At 41.3% G+C, this 22,464-nt stretch overlaps 1 protein-coding gene across 5 annotated transcripts in view; it reads right to left on the bottom strand.

The window, feature by feature from the left end:
* Positions 1–16,706, bottom strand: part of MGAT4D (MGAT4 family member D) — a 42,456-nt gene extending 25,750 nt beyond the window's left edge. For all 5 annotated transcript variants that reach the window (XM_032870001.1, XM_032870254.1, XM_032870076.1 and 2 more), the window contains exons 1-2: positions 16,558–16,706; positions 633–791 (exon numbers count right to left, since the gene is read on the bottom strand). In XM_032870001.1, the coding sequence (XP_032725892.1) occupies positions 633–791; positions 16,558–16,651 (253 nt within the window). In that variant the 5' untranslated portion in view covers positions 16,652–16,706. The remainder of the gene's footprint in view (positions 1–632; positions 792–16,557) is intronic.
* Positions 16,707–22,464: the final 5,758 nt, after the last annotated feature.

Here is a 22,464-nt window from a genome sequence, read left to right as displayed (position 1 = left end):
AGAGAATAGATTAGTGGTTGCAAGGGATTAAGAGTGAGGACTACCTGACTACAAAAGGGGAAACAGAGGCAGGACTTTTACCCTGGAGAAATGGGAGCCACTGCAGGATGATACACAGGACAGTGAACCTTCCCTTTGGTTACAGTGGAAATAAGCAGGGACAATTCTGGGGAAAGAGAAAAAACAGAGAAGTATGTTAGCAGTCATTCAGATGAGGCATGAAGGAGACATGACTAGCAGAGATGGTGATGGGAAAATGTGCACAGATTTGTGAGATACTCAGGATTGTGAACTGACTGAAGTGGGCATATGTGACAGGAGGCGGGGGGAGGGGCAGGAGTCAAAGGGACACTCAGGGTTCCGGCCCATCTAGTGTATGGGTCATGATGGTGGTGCAGGTCACACGGAAAACACAGGAAGACCATTTCTGAGCTAGAGAGGAGAGGAAGTATATCAGTGATATCTCTTACCTGATTTTTGTATGCCTCACAATAAAAGAACAAGTACTAATTTAGTTATATTTGTTGGGGAGAAGTGTCCTAAAATCAGAAAGCACAAAATCTTAATTCCCAAACACAAAACACAAAACCAACAAACAAACCACCACACGTAAAAACAAAAGCAACACAAACCTAAGTTTATGGACATATTTTTTCTCTGTGTCATTTCATACTTCATTTTACTCAAGGCTTTGATCAGCTCTTGGCGATTTCTTTCAGTTTTGTTTTTTAAACGTAGCATTTTTTCCTTAAACTCCAAAATATGGTTTCTACAATTAATTAATTGATTACCTGCAAAGAAAACATATGTGTATACATTTATATACATAGCAACGATATCATACCATTTTCTATAACATATAACAAAAAAGGTAAGATATACAATTCAATGTAACTATAACACTATATTTGTGTGTACATATACATGTACATAGTTTATGGATAAATGTGTGTATATGATACACATAAGAAGAAGCTAGAGAGAAAGTGAGATTTAAAACAGTACTATCTGGAAGGTGGAATTATTGTAAGTGGTTTTTCCTTTATTACTTTGTGCTTTTTTTATATATTCCAAATTTTCCATTTTGTGCACATGCTAGATTTGTAATTAGAAAAAACAATTGAGACCAAAAATTCACTTTTAAGAATTTATTTGAAGCACAAAACCAAAAATATATACCCAGATTTGGCTCTAAGGACGTCTAACATAGGCAGCAGCATTACTAATCACTACAAGAAAATCAGAAACAGCCTAAATGCTCAACAATGGATATATGCTAAATAAATTACAGAATATCCTTTTAAAAGTTACAGAGGCTCTCGTTTTAAATCAAGTGTAATTGAATCCCAGTTTCACCACTTAATACTTGTGTGACCTTGGACAAGCTATTTTATGTTCATTAGCCTCTGTTCCTTCATGTATAAATGGATATATAAAAATTCCTGTCCCAGAGTTGGGAAGAAGTGATACAGTAATGCACATAAGCCATGTGGCAAAGCACACACACACACAAAAAACACTTGACAAATGTCTGATAAATATTATTTATCAAAGGGCTACTTTTTATTCATTTGCCAATGTAATACCATACAGCTATGAAAATTAGCTTAGAGAAGAATATTTAATGTTGCAAAAAATTGTTTTTTAAAAACAAAACTATGTATAAAATCATCTCTCTTTCTGGTAAAACAACATATATACAGATAGTAAAAAAGAGTAAGCATACAAGTTTATATTCTGTTAATATATAATCTTTAGTTTGTTGGATCACTTTTTATTTCCTATTTTTACAGAATTCTTTTGTTCTAGAATGTTACATTGCTTCTATAATCAGAAAAAAATTAACAGATAAAATAATTCTGCACCTTTTATCTGCCAAGTACTCTGTACTGAGGGAAGTACATCAATAAAGAAAGATATAGTAGTCTTGCCTTCCAGAAGTTTATAGGCTAATTGGTAGAACTAACTTAACTGGTAATTTAAATCATTGTGATATTTTGGATGTTACAGATTTCCTTCTCCTTGGGATTTAACTAATTAGGAATACATAGATAACACCAGACCCAAACAGAAGCTGTCAGTTTTATCTGGGCTGTCTGACAATGGCTATATTGCCAAGCACAGTGGGATGTCCTATTTCCCTGCCCAAGTTAACTCACTCCCAGCCCATTACTGAAAGAGCAAGTGGACCACAGTGAGGCTATAGCCACAAAAGGGATGACTTGCCACATGTGCTTACTATTTTGGAGGAAAAGTGGAGAGAGCTGGCCCTTCTTGGAGGGAGTCCGTAAGAACTTTTATGAGCGAAAGAACCCAGAGATGGCCCGAGTTGTCTTTTCAAGGAAGCCATTCTGCCTTCCTGTCAGTGTGGCCCACAGAAGTCAGGTCTGACCCATCTCACCATTCAGATGACTCTCTTCCCTTCTGAAAGAAAGTCCAAGTGAGCACTTGAAAATGGCCCTTCTAGGAGAACAAAATGAAAGATGTCTCTGTGAAGGAAATATGGGCACGATAAAACAAGGCAGCTAGCCCTGACTTCTAGTGATAATAGTGTGCCCAGAGGATGGGATCCAGACAGCTTGGGAGGGGAGAGCAGGAGGTCAGAGGAGGAATCTGGAGAATGTGCTGCCTGAGGGGAGAACTCTGGGAGTGGGGGGTTGGGAGGAGCTTGAGTTCAAAAGTCAAGGGAAGCAAGGACAGGTGTTCTGTTTGGAGCACTGCTGAGGGAAAGGCAAGGAGGTTTTCAAAAACATGGTGCTACACACCCAGAAGCTCTTCATTATTTAAGGGCCAACAGGGGAAATTCAGAAGTTAAGAGAGAAATCTGGTTCTGCTGATCTTTTTGATACGCTAGTTAAAGAGCCTGAACACTCCCCTACACACCAGTGTTTCTTAAACCTTTTTTCTAAAAAAAACCCTCTAATTGTGGTAAATTTGAATAAAAGGGATGTGGGTGGAGGCATAACCTGAAATAGCCCCCCCACAGTCATGAAATTTCTCTGACGTTTCTTCAAAATATGTGCAAATTTTGCAGCCCACTCTACAGTACATATTTGTTGTTTTTGTTGTTTTGGTTTTGGGTTCGTGGATTTTCATTTACTTATTTTTTTAATTGATGTTTGGTTGACATATTAGTTTCGGCGAGCCAGTGAGTTGATATTTGCATATGTTGTGAAACAATCACCACAATAAGCTAGTTAAGATGTAGTTTTTTTTTTTTATTTAATTTTTTTTTCAGTGTTCCAAGATTTATTGTTTATATACTACACCCAGTGCTCCATGATACCCACCACCAGGCTCACACAACCCCCCACCCCCATCCCCTCCCAAACCTTTAGTTTCTTTCTCAGAGTCCACAGTCTTTCATGGTTTGTCTCCCCCTCCAATTTCCCCCAACTCACTTCTCCTCTCCATCTCCCGATGTCCTCCGTGTTATGTTATGTTATGTTATGTTATGTGTTACTTATGCTCCACAAGTAAGTGAAACCATATGATAATTGATTCTCTCTGCTTGACTTACTTCACTCAGCATAATCTCTTCCAGTCCCGTCCATGTTGATACAAAAGTTGGTATTCATCCTTTCTGATGGGGACATAATGCTCCATTGTATATATGGACCATATCTTCTTTATCCATTCGTCTATTGAAGGTCATCATGGTTCTTTCCAGTTTGACAACTGTGCCCACTGCTGCTATGAACACTGGGGTACAGATGGCCCTTCTTTTCACTACATCAGTATCTTTGGAGTAAATACCCAGTAGTGCAATGGCAGGTCATAGGGTAGCTCTATTTTTAATTTCTTAAGGAATCTCCACACTGTTTTCCAAAGTAGCTGCTCCAACTTGCATTCCCACCAACAGTGTAAGAGGGTTCCCCTTTCTCCACATCCTCTCCAACACACGTTGTTTACTGTCTTGTTGACTCTGGCCATTCTAACTGGTATAAGGTGGTATCTCAACGTGGTTTTGATTTGAATCTCCCTGAGGACTAATGATGATGAACATTTTTTCACGGGTCTGTTAGCCATTTGCATGTCTTCTCTGGAGAAGTGTCTGTTCATGTCTTCTGCCCATTTTTTTGACGTGATTATTTGTGTTTTGGGTGTTGAGTTTGAGGAGTTCTTTATAGATCTTGGATATCAGCCCTTTGTCTGTAGTGTCATTTGCGAATATCTTCTCCCATTCCGTGGGTTACCTCTTTGTTAACTGTTTCCTTTGTTGTGTAGAAGCTTATGATCATGATGAAGTCCCAAAAGTTTATTTTTGCTTTTGTTTCCTTTGCCTTTAGAGACATGTCTTGAAAGAAATTGCCTTGGCCAATGTCGAAGAGGTTACTGCCCATGTTCTCCTCCAGGATTTTGATAGATTCCTGCTTCACGTTGAGGTCTTTCATCCATTTCAAGTTTATCTTTGTGTACGGTGTAAGAGAACGGTCGAGTTTCATTCTTCTACACATAGCTGTCCAATTTTTCCAGCACCATTTATTGAAGAGACTGTCTTTTCTCTACTGTATATTTTTTCCTGCTTTGTTGGAGATTATTTGACCATAGAGTTGCAGGTCCATATCTGGGCTCTCTACTCTGTTCCAGAGAGTGAAAAGGGGAGAGATCACAACTAACACCAAGGAAATAGAAACAATCATCAGAAATTTCTATCAACAGTTACATGCCAATAAGTTATGCAACCTAGACAAAATGGATGCACTCCCGGAAACCTATAAACTTCCAAAATTGAATCAGGAAGAAACTGACAATCTGAATATACCAATATCTAGTAACGAGACTGAAGCGGTGATCAAAAACCTCCCAAGAAACAAGAGCCCAGGACCTGACAGATTCCCTGGAGAATTCTACCAAACATTCAAAGAAGAAATAATACCTATTCTCCTGAAGCTGTTTCAAAAAATAGAAACAGGGGGCGCCTGGGTGGCTCAGTGAATTAAGCCTCTGCCTTCAGCTCAGGTCATGATCCCAGGGTTCTGGGATCAAGCCCCACATCAGGCTCTCTGCTCAGCAGGGAGCCTGCTTCCTCCTCTCTCTCTGCCTGCCTCTCTGCCTACTTGTGATTTCTGTCAAATAAACAAATAAAATCTTAAAAAAAAAAATAGAAATAGAAGGTAAACTTCCAGACTTTTTCTATGAAGCCAGCGTTACCCTAATCCCCAAACAAAGACCCCACCATAAAGGAGAATTTCAGACCAATATCCCTGATGAATATTGATGCCAAGATTCTCCACAAGATCTTAGCTAACAGGATCCAACAGTACATTAAAAAGATTATCCACCATGACCAGGTGGGATTTATCCCTGGGATTCAAGGGTGGTTCAACATTTGCAAATCAATCAATGTGATAGAACAAATCAATAAGAGAAGAGAGAAGAACCACATGGTCCTCTCAATTGATGTAGAAAAAGGATTTGACAAGATAGAGCAACCGTTCCTGATTAAGCCCTTCAAAGTATAGGAATAGCGGGAACATTCCTCAACCTCCTAAAATCTACCCACAGCGAATATCATCCTCAATGGGGAAAAGCTGACAGAATTCCCTTTGAGATCAGGAACACGACAAGGATGTCCACTCTCGTCACTGTTGTTCGACGTAGTACTAGAAGTCTTAGCAACAGCAATCAGACAACAAAAAGAAATAAAAGGTATTCAAATTGGCAAAGAAGAAGTCAAACTCTCTCTGTTCACAGATGACATGATACTTTATATGGAAAACCCAAAAGACTCTACCCTCAAACTACTAGAACTCATACAGCAATTCAGTAATGTGGCAGGATACAAAATCAATGTACAGAAATCAGTTGCTTTCTCATACACTAACAATGAAAACATAGAAAGGGAAATAAAAGAATCGATTCCATTTGCTATAGCACCAAGAACCATAAGATAGCTGGGACTAAACCTAACCGAAGAGGTAAAGGATCTATACTCAAGGAACTACAGAACACTCATGAAAGAAACTGAAGACACAAAAAGATGGAAGAGCGTTCCATACTCATGGATCAGAAGAATACACATTGTTAAAATGTCTATACTGCCTAGAGCAATCTAAACTTTCAATGCCATCCCGATCAAAATTCCACTGACATTTTTCAAAGAGCTGGAACAAATAATCCTAAAATTTGTGTGGAACCAGAAGGGCCCCTTATTGCTAAGGAAATGTTGAAAAAGAAAAAACAAAACTGGGGGCATATCATGTTGCCTGATTTCAAGCTTTACTACAAAGCTGTGATCACCAAGACAGCATGGTACTGACACAAAAAAAGAGGTAGTTGTTTTAATATAAAGATAACGAAGTCACATTCTCCCTCCTCCCAACTTTTTTTCAGGTGACTTTATGTATCTTGGAACAACACTACTGGCTATCATGGGAACAGGTATTTCAATCGAGAAACGTAGCTAAAGACTATTAGGTACGACATCTTTCAGGAAGATCATTCTGGTGCCCATACAGAAGATTGTTTCAGAAAGGCAAAACTAAAGCCAGAGAAATCACCTGTCAGGAACCTAAAGTGATAGTAGTTTCATGCAAAAGAAGATAAAAGAATAAACCAGGGCAGAAAGGATTAGGAAATAGGGGAAAATATGAAAAATATCCAAGAGCTTTTATTGAAAAGACTTTGAACTGACTTAGAGAGAGGAGATTAGAATCCCTGCTAGGTTTCCAACATGACTACAGATTTCTGCAGTCTGAGTTGGGAAAACAGGAAAATGAGCAGGGATGATGCTTATGAGACATCTATATATGTGGCAAACAGTTGGCTATGTGACTTTGAAGTTCAAGGGAGAGATTAGGGCTGGTGTTACAGATTTGAGAGCAAGAGTGAGATTCACTTATAAAATGGAGCAGGAAAATGTAGTGATAAAAACTGTCCCAGTCTCATCTCCTGCTGTGTCCTTCCTCCCTGCCTTGGTTCACACTGCCTGGGGCAGAGGGTTCAGAGTCTGAAATCCAGCAGGGTGCCTAAATGTCTGGTTCCCGGAGGTCTTGAATCCCTGGCCAGGGGCAGACTTGGCCCCTCTTAACAGCACTGTACATCCATCTTGCTGGTTCCATTCAGCTTTCACACAGACCAGCTTGGAACACACGTGTGTCTTGCCTGAGCTGCCTTATGAAGATAAGAAACAACTAATAAACTGTAATATCCTGATATTTCTCTTCCAAACCTCAAGAGATCATCCACCCCAGGATACAACAGAGGAAAGTAAACCTGCTGTTTCACTGCTCTCTAACAAGACGCTCTGTCTCTCCCCCTTGGGTTGGAGGGGACTCCATCTCTCCAGTCCTCACCCAGTGGCATGCTCCACCTCTAGGATCTGTCACAACACCTCTCCATCTCCAGCTCTGTGTCACTGAATCTCTCAAGTGCAACAATTTCATATAATATGGAGTATCCTGCCCATAGGGGGTCCCCATCCATGGGGCACATGCACAAACAAGTAGATTCGGGTTTTATGCATAGTTGGGCTTGCTGAAACAGGGCAGTGGAGGTTTAGGGAAAGACCCAACTGGCTGGCTAACCATTATAGGGAATCCTATCATTATGAAGTCTGCTGGCAGTCTTCCACAGTGAGTGTTGTGCCCCATCCCTGTAAAAGTTCCTAGCCTGTTATGATACAGCCAGCAGAACTCAAGGCCCTACATCTCTAGTCTTCAATAGCGAGTGGGTGGTGGCTCCAGATCTCTGGTTTCCTCCCTCAACCCTCCTCCAGGGAAAGGCCAGACAAGAGTGAAAAGGCACTGCTGGATCCAAGCCACAATTTAATCTGTACATAAATCACTCAGTAAGAAAAGATGGAGAACTTGGCTGCTTTGAATTCATTTTTTCTCAGCAGCTTCTTGAAGGCCTCCTACTCTGGGCCCCAGAATCGGTCCAGCTGGAGCAATGACAGTTTGGTCTCCAGAACCTGCATGGGTACTGGTTGGCAATTTGTGTTGGTCATCACTGTCCCACAGAGCAATACTAAGAATTCTCCAGATTCTCTACAGATGGAAAGACCTGGCTATAGCAGAGAGATCACCATTTGGTCAAGAATAAAAGCAATTTTCTGTTCCTTCTTCAAACACTGTGACAGAGTATTCAGAATTCATTAACAATTCCAAGCAGAGCCTGAGTTTTTCTTTGGGAAGGGATGCTCTTCTCAGGGACGTCTACATCTCACCACCCAGAACAGCTGCCTGGCCACACAATTCATTCCCTCATTCAACAAAGACTTATGAAACTAAATATTGCTACATGTCCCAGGGATATGACAATGCACACAACAGTCAGAACTCCTGATCCCTTTGGAACTTACATCCTACTGACTGGAAAAAAAGAAGAAATAAGTGAATTACATACTCACTAATAAGTGAAATATATTTGAAGATGGTAAGTACCCAAAAAATACAAAGTGGGGGAAAAAGAGTGTTGATGGTTGAGGGAGGTTTTAATTGTGAACAGGGTGATCCAAGAAAGCTTTTCTAAGGAGATAACATGTGAGCACAGACAAGAATAAAGCAAACGAAGGACTGCAGGTAACTCTGGTACAGAGAGAAGAGCATGTGCAAAAGTCCTGAGGCAGGAGGGTGCCCATTATCTCCAGAAACAGCATGGAGACCAGTGTGGCTGAAGCAAAATGAATGACAGGGAGAACAGAAGGTGATGAAATTATGAGGCCACCTTTGTATAAGTACTGTAGCTTTTACTTTAAGCAAAATGGGAAACCAATGTAAGTCTGTAAGTGTAGTATCACATAATCTGATTTACCAGAACAGGATCTTTCTATCTCCTGTGTGAAAAACAGAGTTGGGGAAACTAAGACTGAAGAAAGGGGGACAAGAAAGAGATGTCTGTGGCTTAGAAAAGATTGTGGGTGGGATAGTGGCTAAGGAATGGTTTAATTCTGGATATATTTTGAAGATAAAGAAGATAGGATTTGCGGACATCAAATGTGGGATATGAAAAAAAAGGAGGCAATGATATTCTGAACAACTAGAAGAAAGGAGTACCATTTACTAAGATGGAGAAGAGGAAGGGAGCAAGTTTTGGTGTGAATATTAGGAGTCAGGTTTGAGACATGTTAGTTTTGACATGTTTATCACACATTTCAGTAGGCAGCTCCATGTGTGGGCCTCAGGGGAGAACTGGCCTGGCCTGGACAGAGACATTTAGAGAGACCTGCGGTAAGATGCTGGAGATCACTAAGAGAATGAGGATGAGCACAGAAGAGTTGAGGCCCAAGGACTAAATCCTGGGGCACCCCAAGTTATAAGTTGAAGAAGTCAGTAACGAAGCTAAGACAGATTAGCTGGTAAGGCAGGAGGACACTGGGGTGTGTGTCAAGTCCTTGGAAACCAAGTGAGAAAAATGTGTCAAGGAGATGAAAGGCATCAACTGTCAAGTGCTGTCCGACAGGGCAAGGAGGATGAGGACAGGGTGCAGGCCATGAGACAGCAGTGTGCAGTCCCTGGGGGCTTTGATGACAGAGGTTCTGGGGGTCAGCGAAGTGAAAGCCCAGCTGGAGCGGGTTCAGGAGAAAGCAGGACTACAGGGCTTAGAGACAGGGTAGGGAGACAACTCTTTTTTTGAGAGTGAAAGTGGGGTGGGGGCGGGGGCAGAGGAAGAGGGAGAGAGAGAGAATCCCAAGCAGGCTCCACACCCAGCACAGAGGCCCATGCGGGGCTCAATCTCACAACCCTGAGATCATGACCTGAGCGGAAACCAAGAGTCAAATGCTTAACCCACTGAGCCACCAGATGCCCCAAGTGAATTTTAAACTGAACTGTGCTTTAATCAAATAACTGCCACTATCCCAGATAAATCTTGAATATTCATAAGGTGGATACTGTTTGAAGGTGTCGACAAACTTTAGAAGTAGACATAGTTTAACCAGTATAACCCTATGTTATTGAGGTTCCTCAGGTAACACTCTCTCAGCAAACTGAATCATGAAGTTGATACATCATGGGTGATGCAACATGGCTACACTTCCACTGTGTTAAGTCAGTCCCTCAGGGAGCAATTTGGTAAACATGAAAGAAAGAGTTTTCTCTAGAGGAAGTAGTATTTGCAGAAACAACCATGCAAAAAAGTTAAAGCATATATTCCCTAGTCTTAGATCTGCTTCTTACCCATTTTTACTTGATTATGCCATTCAATGATATTCTATTTAAAATATTTACATTACTTTCATAGTCACTCAGGTATTTTGTGAGGGTGAAATGTTATAAAACTATTTGCAAAGGCTTGAAATAAACAATAATTTAATGTTTTGAGCCAAGTGTGGTGGAATTGTGAAAACAAACACCAGTCCATGTGTGCAATGGGCCAATATGAATTCCGCCCATAGCAAGGGGTCAGGTAAGATCCTAATTACTACTGACCTTTGTTTCTCATAGCAGGAGTCCAACGCACTGCTATCCAGTAGAAATAAAATCTAAACCACGTTTGTAATTTTAAATTTTCTAGTAAGTACATTTTAAAAAAAGTAAAAAAGGATCAAATAATTGTGGAGAATATATTTAATATTTAATATTTAATTCAATATATCTGAAATATTTTTCAACATGTAATCAACATAAAAAATAACTAATGGAATAGCTTGCATTCTTTTTTATACTATGTATGCTAAATCTCGTGTATGTTTTATATTACAGTGCATTCTTACCAAAGAATAAAATTTTGCTTACTGGAGAAATATTTTGCACTGCTTCTGTCTTTAGATTTAAATTTAAGTTTAAATTAGTTAAAACAAAATTTAAAGTTAAAATTCATTTTCTCAGTTGCACTGACCATATTGGACAGCCATATTGGACAGCAGGCTCTTGGCAGTAGCTGTGAACTTATTAGAAATGCAGTATCTCTTGGGGCACCTGTGTGGCTTAGTCGGTTAAGCATGGACTCTTGATTTCGACTCACGTCATGATCTCAGGGCTGTGAAATCAAGCCCTGCATTGGGCTCCAAGCAGAGCATGGAGCCTGCTTGAGATTCTTTCTCTCCCTCTCCCTCTGCTCCTCCCCACTCGCTCACACATGTGCGCATGCTTTCTTTCTCTCTCAAAAAAAAAAAAAAAAAAGGAAAGAAAAGAAAAGAAAAAAGAAAGAAAGAAAGAGAGAAATGCAGTATCGCAGACCTCTCCCCAGATCTACTGAGTAACAATCTGGGCTTTCGTAAGATTCACAGGAGATTGGTATACACGTTAAAATTTGAGAAGCACTGTTCTAGATCTCTTTAATTGTTTTATCTTTCTCATCATTGACTTTACCATAGTTCAGGTCATTACTGCCTCTAGCTGCACTATTATAATTGTCTCTTAATTAGTCTCTCACCTCCAATCTACAATTAATCTTCTGGAAACACTGCTCAAAGACTTTAAATGATTTCCTGAATGCTTACTGAATTAAGTCCAAACTACGTGCTTTAACATACAAGGTCTCATCCATAGGGCCATGACCTGACTCTTCCACACTATTTCATTCACCAAACCCCTCCAGCAATGAGAAGCATCACGGGGTATGCATTCTTTCTGCCACTTAATACTCACCATGTGTTTTTCACTGAACTATATGACAGCTAAACATGGATAGTCAAGTTGCTGCTCTAAATTATCTGACAAGAGATGGAGGAAGGAGCATGTATTTAAACAACCAATTAATATAATTGTGAAAATGGAGTTATCCTCAAGTGCTATAGGCAGAGAGAGGCAGAAATGCTTACCTAGTAAGGAAGACTGAGCAGTGGGGGAGGGACGAGGGAAAAGGTTTCAGAGAAGAGGGAATATTTGAGAACTTGAAGAATGTGCAGAATGTTGCCCTACAGCAGAGGGCAGGGAAGGGCATTCCAAACTAAGAAAATGACAACATAAGTGCGTAAGTATGAAATGGTACGGCATATGGAGGGGAAAGCAAGTAATTCACTGGGGGGGTCAAAAGGAAGGAAATGAGTGGCATGAAGTTGAAGAATGGGCAGACCACTTCAGATCTATTATTCATTTATTTGTACCCAGATAGAAAGACTATCTGAGGCAGCTGGTAGGAGATGAAGGTAAAAAGACAATATATTTTGGATTATTCCACTCCACATATGCTTTGCAATAATCAAATCCCACTATGAACAACACCCTTTGAATTCCCTTGGATTGATCCCTCTATGCGTTAGGTCTTATGATGAAATATTTCAGACTTTGAAAACCATATATAAAATAGTTTGAAAGACAATAATAAAAATTAACATCCATGAATCCACTACTACCTTAGCCTTAAATATTCCATCTGTTTCCTTCCAAGATCATGTTCCCTTTCCTCCTTACTCCCAGATAAGCAGAATTCTGAATTTTGTATTAATCTTCCATTGTTTTTCTTTCAAGTTTCACCACTTGTGCAAACTGATTGATATTTGTTTTAAGATATTAATAAGTAATACTTACATCTATTCTTTTGTACTTGCTTCTTTTTCTTAATGTATGTTTTTGCAATCTATCCATACTGATAGGTGAAGCTCTAGTCCAATCATTTCCACTACTGTTAAATGTTCCACTGTTTGAATATACGGTAACACATTTAGCTCTTCTACTGTTGATGAACAATTATACAAAATGCTACCAAGAACATACCAGGTCAATATATTCAAGAGTTTCCCTTGTATATATCTGGTGGTAGGGATGTTGTCTAAAATATTGAACAACCTGTATGATGTGGGTACTGATCAGTGACAAGAAGAGTTGGCCATAAACCACTGGGTGACACTGCACACCAGTTTCAGTCCTGACCGGCAGAACTGCTAGGACATAGGAAGTGCAGGTCACACAATGGAAGTTACTGAATGTATGCATAATCCCCATTCCCAAGGGGAGTGTGTGCAAATTCCTGCACTTCCGCATCCTCACCAAATGTCTTATCTCCTAAATTTAAAAATCTGAATGGTATGAAATGTTATAAAAGAAATGTTTTAATTTGCATTTCTTTGATTGCTAATGAAGCTAACATTTATGTTGCACTTGGCCTTAGAATCTATTTTGCTGATATTAATATAGTTACACCAACTTCCTTTTGGATTAGGTTGTCGGTGTACACTTTTCCATCCTTCCTCCAACATTTCTCTACCTTTAAAATTTAAATGTATCTCTTGTAAATATCATCACGTTTGGTTTTGTTTTTATATCCAATCAGAAAAAAACATTAATTTCCTTTTTGGAGTATTAACTATAATGAGTGATATTGTTATACATTATTTTAGCATCATTTTAATAGTTAGACCGGAGATTTCATTGTGAATCCTTGACTTACTACAGTCTAATACAATTTCTCACATTCTCATTTTTCAACAGTGCTAGAGGTTTAATACCAGTTAACCCCATTTACCCCTCTTCTATCTTATCTTGTAATCGTTGTCATGCATTGTTGTTCTAGATATACTTTAAATTCCACCAGACCTTTCCATTATTGTCTCAAAGGCCCACACATGCATTCTGGACGCTGCTGACTTAGAGCTACGCCTGGGACTAAAAGAATAATATTCTATTATAATAGAATATATATAACTTCTTTATCCATTCATCCATTGAGGGACACATAGGTTGCTTCCACAGTTTGGCTATTATAAATAATGCTGCAATAAACATGGGAGTACAGATGCCTTTTCAAGTTAGTGTTTTCACTTCCTTCATATAAATACCCAGAAGTGGAATCACTGAGTCATATGAGTAGTTCCATCTTTAATTTTTTGAGGAAACTCCACGCTGTTTTCCAGTGGCTGCACCAATTTACATTCCCACCAACAATGCATGAAGTTTCTCTTTTTCTCCACATCTTCACCAACACGCATTATTTCTTGTCTTTTCAAAAATAGCCAACCTAACAGGTGTGAGGTGGTATCTCACTGTGGTTTTGATTTATGTTTCCCTGATGATTAGTGATGTTGACCGTCTTATCATGTAGATGGCTTCCTATCTTCTTCAGAATAAAAGTCATAGTTCTTACTATGGTCTCCATGATCTTATCCCTCTACAACTCTTCCTTGTTCACATTAGCCTCCTAGCTGTTTTCTCAAACATATCAAGCTGACTGCACCACAGGGCTTTTGCACCTGCTTTTCTCATTGCCTAGAAAACTCTTCCCCCAGATAGCCATACCATAGTCTCCCTTACTTCATTCAGGAATAGGCATTAATATGACTTTCCTTAACCATCCTATCTAAAATAGCACTTTCTCTCCCCTGTCAACACCTGACATCATAGAGTAATATCATTCATGTTTGTTGTTTATTTCCCTTAATCAGAATGTAAGCTCCCTGAAAGGCTTTAAAAATTTTTTGTTGCCTAGTTCCTACAACATGAAGAAGTATTTATCAAAATCATTAATTCACTCATTCATCCAACCATGCAACAAATATTTAACATACCTATTATATCAGGCATTTTTCCAGATGTGGGACACAGCAGTGAACCAAGCAGGCAAAAACAGAAAGAAAAAAATTCTATGCATGGAGCTTATGTACAAATGGAGCAAATTAATGAACTGTTAGCGCTATGAGCTTATAGAAACAAAAGGTTACACGCACACATAAATTTAAAAGGGGAAAGATGCCCACTAGGTTGTGGCCAAGTTTTTGTTGTTGTTGTTGTTTTTTAATAAGTAGGCTCCTTGCCCAGCATGGAGCCCAGAATGGGGCTTGAACTCACCAGGCTGAGATCAAAATCTGAGCTGAGATCAAGAGCTGGGCACTTAATCAACTGAGCCACCCAGGCACCCCCTGGCCATCTTTCTAATAAATATAACCAAGTTTTCATTGGTAAGAATTACAGTTATGGATCAAATTTTAAAAACCATTCGAACTATCTTTGGTGTCTTCTAAAAATCGCTGCTTCCAAAACTAAATGAAGTCTGTTTTGTTGACATAAGAACATCTCAGGATTGATTTTGTAACTATTTTAGAGCTGGCTTACACAGAAACATAAACACAAAACACTGTTTTATCAGTTATTCCAAGAGTGGTGCATTTTCAAGTACAATATCTCATATTCTCAATTTGAACATATGAATGATGGGAATATAAATGCTTCAAGGGACAAAACTTCTCCTTTCTGGTCATAGCACAAAGTCCACAGTTTATAATAAATAATATAATAATATTAGTTTTATTAAAACACCTTCTGACATTACCAATCCAAACTGCCTTCCAAAGTTACTTTAAAAGGGAGTTTACAGCAGCAGCTCTTTCTACCCATGGGTCCTGTTCCCGTGCTTTAGTAAACCACCATTTTGCACCAAAAAAGGGTGGGGGGAGGGAGTTTACATTTTACTTTCTAATTCTGAGTAACGATTTATTTTTTGTTATAAAAATAGTAATAGTTTGTTGTCCTAAAATACATAAAAACACATTTGGATAATGTTCTTACAGAAAATCAGGAAGAGGAAAGTGTATAAAATGATTAAAAAACAATAGTATAAATGAGATAAATTATTATATATTTCTAATCCTTTGAAACAAATGGAGTAGAATGTTGATATTGTGTATACACGACAAAATTTCGTATTAATTAGAGGACTAAAGCCACTTCCAAACTCGATCCTGGACACTACCACCAAGGGCACTTTGTGTGAACCCTGGGTCATAAATGTGTTTAATAAAAATGAAAATTGAACCTAAAACAACCTAAGGACAATCCTGGAAATCTGGCTTAAAATATATTAACTTAAAATTAGCTTAAATTCAAAATCCAACTACATGGACGCTAAAATGTTACACTGGACCTTGGACAAGTAGAACTGAAAAGACAGAATGTAGCAAATCTAGTTAAATTTGAAACTCAGATAAACAGTAAGTCTTTTGGTACAAATATAGCCTGTGCAATTTTTATACTAAACGTTTACTCACTGCTTTTCCAAAGTTCAAATTTCCCTGGGCAATCTCTACGTTTGTTTGCTACACTGGGAACCCTAAAACAAGATGAATTAAAAGGTCGGTGTATTACGAAGTAGTAACACAAGCCGCATGGCTCTTCTGAGAAAGTTCAGGAGCCACACCCGTGCTCTAAATGGGTCTCCATCATCGCACCCCTTTCTGGCCTCGCAAAAAATACTCTCGGGAGCCTTGAAATGTGGCTCAGTAACAGAACTCGAAACCCCAAGGTGGGAAGGTGTTGGCTTTGTAAAAAGAGCTCTTGACTCAGACAGGCACGTTTCTGGAAAGGATGGGGAAGAACAAGACGCGGACGGCGGGAAGTTGGGCGCAAAGTGGACCCTCGGACCTTCGGGGGGAAAGGACGCGCGGAGGCGGGACAGCGCCGGGAGCCCCCAGCCCCGGGGGGCCGATCCGTTAGCGCGTGCGCCCGGCGGGGGTCGCGGCCACCGGAGCAGACTAAGGACGCGCGTTACAGTCTAACCGCCGGTCTGACGGGGCGCCGGGGCTGCATCTGCAAAACACCTCCTACGAGAGCGGGCGGCCGCGCCGGGCTCTCACGTCGCCCCCCCTTTCTCCCCCCGGCCCCGAGCGCCCTGGCAACCCGGCAGACCCGAAGCCAGAGTTTCCGGGCGGCAACGGTGGTGGAGAGGCCACCCGCGGCTTACTGGTTTGAGTCATCCTGGAGATGCAGAAGCAGGAGAAGCTGAAGAGCATGACGGCGGCCAGCGCGATCAGCACGTTCACCTGCTTGGTCCTCATGGAGCTGGCCTGACTGCCCGCGGCTCGCAGCCGGGCGAGTGGAGGCGACGCGCAGCGCCCCCGCGACGGAGGAGCCGCGCGCACCGCGCCTGCGCCTCTGGACGCGCGCCCCCGCGCCCCCTGCCCCCTGCCCCCTGCCCGCATCCCGCCCCTATCGCTGGGGGTCCCGGCACCGCCGACTTTTTAGTGCCCCCTTCCGTGGCTCAGCACTTAGCATCTCGAACCTCTTGCTAGGACCACTGGTAGTTCATTGCCATGAACTTTGGGAAAACTCTCCACTGCCTAACCTGTGGCTGGTGGATGCTCAGGAGCTTGCTTTATTTTCCTGTAGCTGTGACTTCCGTGCCAGACCCTAGGCTAAGCAGTTTGTACATACTATCTCGGTAAATCCTCCAGCATCCCAATTTTTTAAAGGCAAGATAACAGTAGTTCTAATTTGCTATTGTTCTCTTCATTTTATCTTGAAAAAATAAGAGCTACTGTGAAATGGAGCAGTTGGCTACAGGACAAAGAGCTGGACGTGGTTCCTCCACAAATCGTGTACATAGAGAAGTCTATAAATAAAATATGGTAAAAAGATCCTAAAAAAAAATATGTATCTTTAGCTTTAAATGAAAACCATCAAATGCCCAAATAACTTAGGGGGCTTAGATTTTTGTGTGGGAAATGACCAATATCATTCAGCTTAATCCCTTTATCTTTTATACTTAAGACATCCTCCCCCAGGAAAGGAGAGGGGAATCAACGTTTGTGAAGGAAAGAAATTATATATAAGATGCGTAGTGCAAGGGAGACTTGATAAGCTATGCCAAGTTCAAGGTATCCATTTCTCAGCCCCTTAAAAACTAAGCCTGGGAAATACTAGGAGAAAATCAGGGGGTGCATGGGTGGCTCAGTGGGTTAATCCTCTGCCTTTGGCTCAGGTCATGATCTCAGAGTCCTGTGCATCTGGCTCTCTGCTCAGCAGGGAGCCTGCTTCCCCCTTTCTCTCCTTGCCTTTCTGCCTACTTGCGATATCTCTCTGTCAAATAAAATCTTAAAAAAAAAAAAAAGAAAGAAAGAAAGGAAGGAAGAAAGAAAGGAAGAAAATCAGTAGATTGAGACTCTCTTTGGGGTCCTTGAACTGTGTTTTGCTATTTAGGTTCTCCCCACTGATCAATCTTCTTACTGGCCGGGTCTGGTAAAAAGTGTTCTTCAAACCAGCACTACACCACTGGCTGAGTTAGTTTCTGGCTCCTCGAAAGGGAAAAAAGATTTGAACACATGCCAACCTGAAGATGCCTTTATAAGCTGTATTTTCTCCTGTGCTGATGGCAGGAGTTGTGACCTTCCATTGAGCAGTCACCCGGCCGGATCCCAGGATTGGGAGCCAATCCTCAACTCTATTCTCCCTCATCCCATTGACTAAGCTCCTCTGGAAGCCACAGGGCCAGGAAGTTCTCTGTAGTGTACTAGACCTTCCGACGTGCTGGGGGGAAGGGGAGCGTGGAGCTGGGTGGAGAAAGACTGACCTGGGGAAGAAGCTCTTTGGCACAGGAATCTCCAAATTCAGTATCTCACAGTCCTTTTACTTGGTCTCCAGTTTCACACTTTTAGCTTTGTGTTGAAAAACAACGTCAGAATCCACTAGCTGTAGACAGGGAAAGTTTTTAATCCTTTTTAAAGTAGGGGTCTTCAACAGAAAGATGACATGAATAATACCTGTTCTAGGTTGCTGAGTTAAATAGCGTTCAAAGCCAATTCGCATATTCCTTGTCATTATGTAACACTCAATACATTTTAGTTCTCTGCTGTTTCTCGTCAGGAACAGTATTAATTTTCTCACTAATTCTAATTATTTTCCCCCCACAAAGCAGTGGAGAGCTGTCCCATAGTTTATGGCATTTAACTACCATTAATTATTTTTTCTCTATTATTATTTTGAGCAGACCGCCTGCTCAAAAATCCTCCAGCAACTCTGTTAAAAGTGAAAAGTGTTGGCGGGAAGTCCAGACCCTTGCATAGTCTGATTCCATCTACCTTTCCAGCTATCCTCCCTATTCCAGCTATGTACTTGCCTCTAATGTAGTACTCACAAGGTCTACTCCACTCAAACTCACCAAATACCATGTTTTCAAGATTCAGAAAAGCACTTTGCTGTCACATCTTAATGTTTTTGAAATCAGCATGTGCCTTCTAATTTTTCCATTTTGTATAATTATTTTTTTTCTTTTGTCTCTTTTCCAAAGAAAGGAAAAACCAAAATCTTGATAATCAGGGGTGCCTGGGTGGCTCAGTCAGTTAAGCATCTGCCTTTGGCTCAGGTCATGATCCTGGGGTCCTGGGATAGAGTCCTGCGTCCCCTCAGCGGGAAGTCCGATTCTCCCTCTCCCTCTGCCCTTTCCCCCCTGCTCTCTCTAGCTCAAATAAATAAATAAATAAATAAAATCTTTTAAAAACCCCATGATATGGGGCGCCTGGGTGGCTCAGTGGGTTAAGCCTTTGCCTTCAGCTCAGGTCATGATCTCAGAGTCCTGGGATTGAGCCCCACATTGGAATCTCTGCTCAGCAGGGAGCCTGCTTCCCCCTCTCTCTCTGCCTGCCTCTCTGCCTACTTGTGATCTCTGTCTGTCAAATAAATAAAATCAAATCTTTTTTTTAAAAAACCCATGATAACTGGAAGAGATTATGCTGAGTGAAATAAGTCAAGCAGAGAGAGTCAATTATCATATGGTTTCACTTATTTGTGGAGCATAACAAATAACATGGAGGACATGGGGAGATGGAGAGGAGAAGGGAGTTGAGGGAAATTGGAAGGGGAGGTGAACCATGAGAGACTATGGACTCTGAAAAACAACCTGAGGGTTTTGAAGGGGCGGGGGTGGGAGGTTGGGGGAGCCAGGTGGTGGGTATTATGGAGGGCACGCATAGCATGGAGCACTAGGTGTGGTGCAAAAACAATGAATTCTGTTACGCTGAAAAGAAATTAAAAAAAAAAAAGTTAAAAAAAACCCACGATAATCAGTCAATGGTTTGTCTTGAGTCAGAACACATGATTATCACTCAATATCTCCTCTGTGCCAGTCACTGAACTAGGTACTGGAGATACAAATGGTCCCCTGCTGGTTCTGGGCTCTGCCTTCTTGCTCAAACATGGATGCACCGCACACGTTCATGTCCCTACCTTCCAAAAGTGTTCAAGACTCAGCTGAAAGGACACTACCTGAAGACTTCATTGACTATCCGTGTGTACAGAAATCTCTATCCTCTTTGAAAACTTGTAGCACTTAGGTCCTCTCTCAGGACACTCGACGTGCACCATATTTATTTGTTATGCACATATTTTCTTTCTTTTACCACGCTTTGAGTCCTTACAAGAGAAAGTTTGTGTCTTACATATTTCCATATCCTACTCCATATTGTACCTCACATATTTCCATATCCTACTCCCCCTTGTGGATTCCAGGGTGTCTTACAGATCAAAAGTAGTGATTGAAAAACAAGCCTGTAGTACAACTGAGCGATCTTCTTAACAAACTACCCGCAGTTGCTAGCTCCTTATGGTTCATGCCGACAATAAACACCACTCCAGGAAATCCAATGGATAAAGAATGCAGTAGCGTTCTCAAGGACCGTCAGACTGCCCTTTTGCGATTTGCTTTCTAAAATTAGTGGCACATTCAGACCATGGGAAGTAGAGAATTGCCAGGGCAAATAATGCTCAATATGTATAGGAATATTTATGGGAATAACAATGGGAATGGGGAGAGTATTCTCTGGGTGTATGACCAGCCTTAGAGCCATCAGGGCTTCTTGAGTTAACTTCGGTCTGAATGGTGGTCTCACGACTGTTAGGAGCAAAGAAAAATAAACTCAGTGGGGACGGATGTTTCTAGTTCTGTATATATATGGGATATACTGGTGGAAAGAATCTGAAAGATAATAACTTGATAAAATGCCAGTTGTCCTGGCCCTGTTGTCTGTTTCATGTTATTTAGAAATAAGTCATCTGTACCCACCTGAGTGCCATCATGGAAAATGACAGTACTGAAAGGAACTTTCAAAGATCATCTATGACAGCCATTCCTCTTCAATAACAATCACCTGGAGGGATGCCTGGGCAGCTCAGTCAGTTAAGCGTCTGCCTTTGGCTCAGGTCAGGATCCCAGGATCTTGTGATTGAGTCCCCCTTAGGGCTCTCTGCTCAGTGGGGAGCCTGCTTTTCCCTCTCCCTCTTCCTCTGCCTGCTGCTCCCCTTGCTTGTGTGTGCGGGTTCTCCCTCTCCCTCTCTCTGACAAATAAATAAACTCTTAAAAAAAAAAAAAAGGAATCACCTGGAAACCTTGTTAGACAGTTCTGGGCCCACGTTCAGTTTTGATTCAGTGGGGTAAGGCTGTGACCCCAAAAGGGGCAAGGAGGCCACCTAGATGACCACATCAGGTGCCTAGAAAAGCAGCAGAAAAACCAGCACGGCTCATACGTCACACCCCAGATGATAGTACCAGTCTTCTACCGTTGGGGCAGGAGCTCAGGGGTCCTGGGTCGCGGTTTTCTCCAGAAACTCCTGGCAGAGTTTACAGGCCAAACATGTGAATCTGCTTCAATCTAGTTTTCAGGGACAACAGATATGAGGCCTGATCCTGTCATCAACCATGATGTGGCTTGTATGAGAAATCACTATAATAAGTGTTATTCTCTTATTATCAGACACTCTCTCTCTTTTAAGATTTTATTTATTTATTTGAGAGAGAGAAAGAGAGAGCACAAGTAAGGGGAGAGGGAGAAGCAGGCCCCCAGCTGAGCAGGGAGTTCGACGTGGGGCTTGATCCCAGGACACTGGGATCATGTCCTGAGACTAAGGCAGACGCTCAACCGACTAAGTTTCCCAGGTGCCCCTACTATCAGTCACTCTAGAGGACTAAGTAACAGTCTCTTTCCCCAGCATCATCATTTACTTGTTCTCCTTCTTTTAACATTTCATCTTTTTTCCATTTATCTAGTAAGAAATATATATTGTGTCTTCAGCCAGTCCTGGCACAGAGCTCCTAAGACCCTTGGAATTTCCTGAGAGAGAGTGATAAAAGTGATTTTTCTTAGGTTAATGAAGTCACTTTTGGAAAGCATGTAAGGCAGGGGTGTGAGGGGTGTTAAACATTCAGTCCTATCCCACCCCTGACCTCTGGGGATGGGAGAGGAGCAGGAGATTAAGTAAAATCACCAAGGGTGCCAGAGATTTAATCACTCATGCCTATGTAATAAGGCCTCCATAAACACCAGAATGGGTGGAATTAGGAGAGCTTCTGGGTTGGGGACCATGTGGAGACTGGGGGGAACTGGGGTGCTCAGAGAGTGTAGAAGCTTTGTGCCTCTTTCTCCACACACTGTCCTATGGATCTCTTCCATTTGGCTGTCCCTGAGTTAGATTCCCTTATAATAAAGGGACAAAACACACATTCACCTAACTGATGCAGCCAGCCCTCTGTATCTTTACATTGTATTTTCAATACCAGCTCTAGTTTCAGTTTAACAGCTACTTTATAGACTGGGAAGAATCTGATGTGTCCCTATGTTAGGATTGGAGGGGCCGTTTTCTGCACACTGGAATGTAGAAGGCATTCTTTGGTCCAGAGTGTGGAGCACGGTGAAAGCGACCACAGTGACCACCATCAAGCCGAGTGCAAACAGGCTCTTTAAGTGACCCACCTGGAAATAGCTACAGGCCCTAAATGACCAATTCAACAAGGTAGGCACAGTTCGTAAGATTACCAAAAAAAAAAAAAAAAAAAAAAAAAAAAAGGAAAATTCCGCACATCCCCATACTCCCTCTCCCCCGC

The sequence above is a fragment of the Lontra canadensis genome, unplaced genomic scaffold (genome assembly GCF_010015895.1).
Source record: "Lontra canadensis isolate GAN:19392208 unplaced genomic scaffold, GSC_riverotter_1.0 scaffold1, whole genome shotgun sequence".
In the NCBI taxonomy this organism is placed as follows: Eukaryota; Metazoa; Chordata; class Mammalia; order Carnivora; family Mustelidae; genus Lontra; species Lontra canadensis.
Note: the sequence above shows the minus strand (reverse complement) of the source record. Positions and strands in the feature narration are given on the sequence as shown.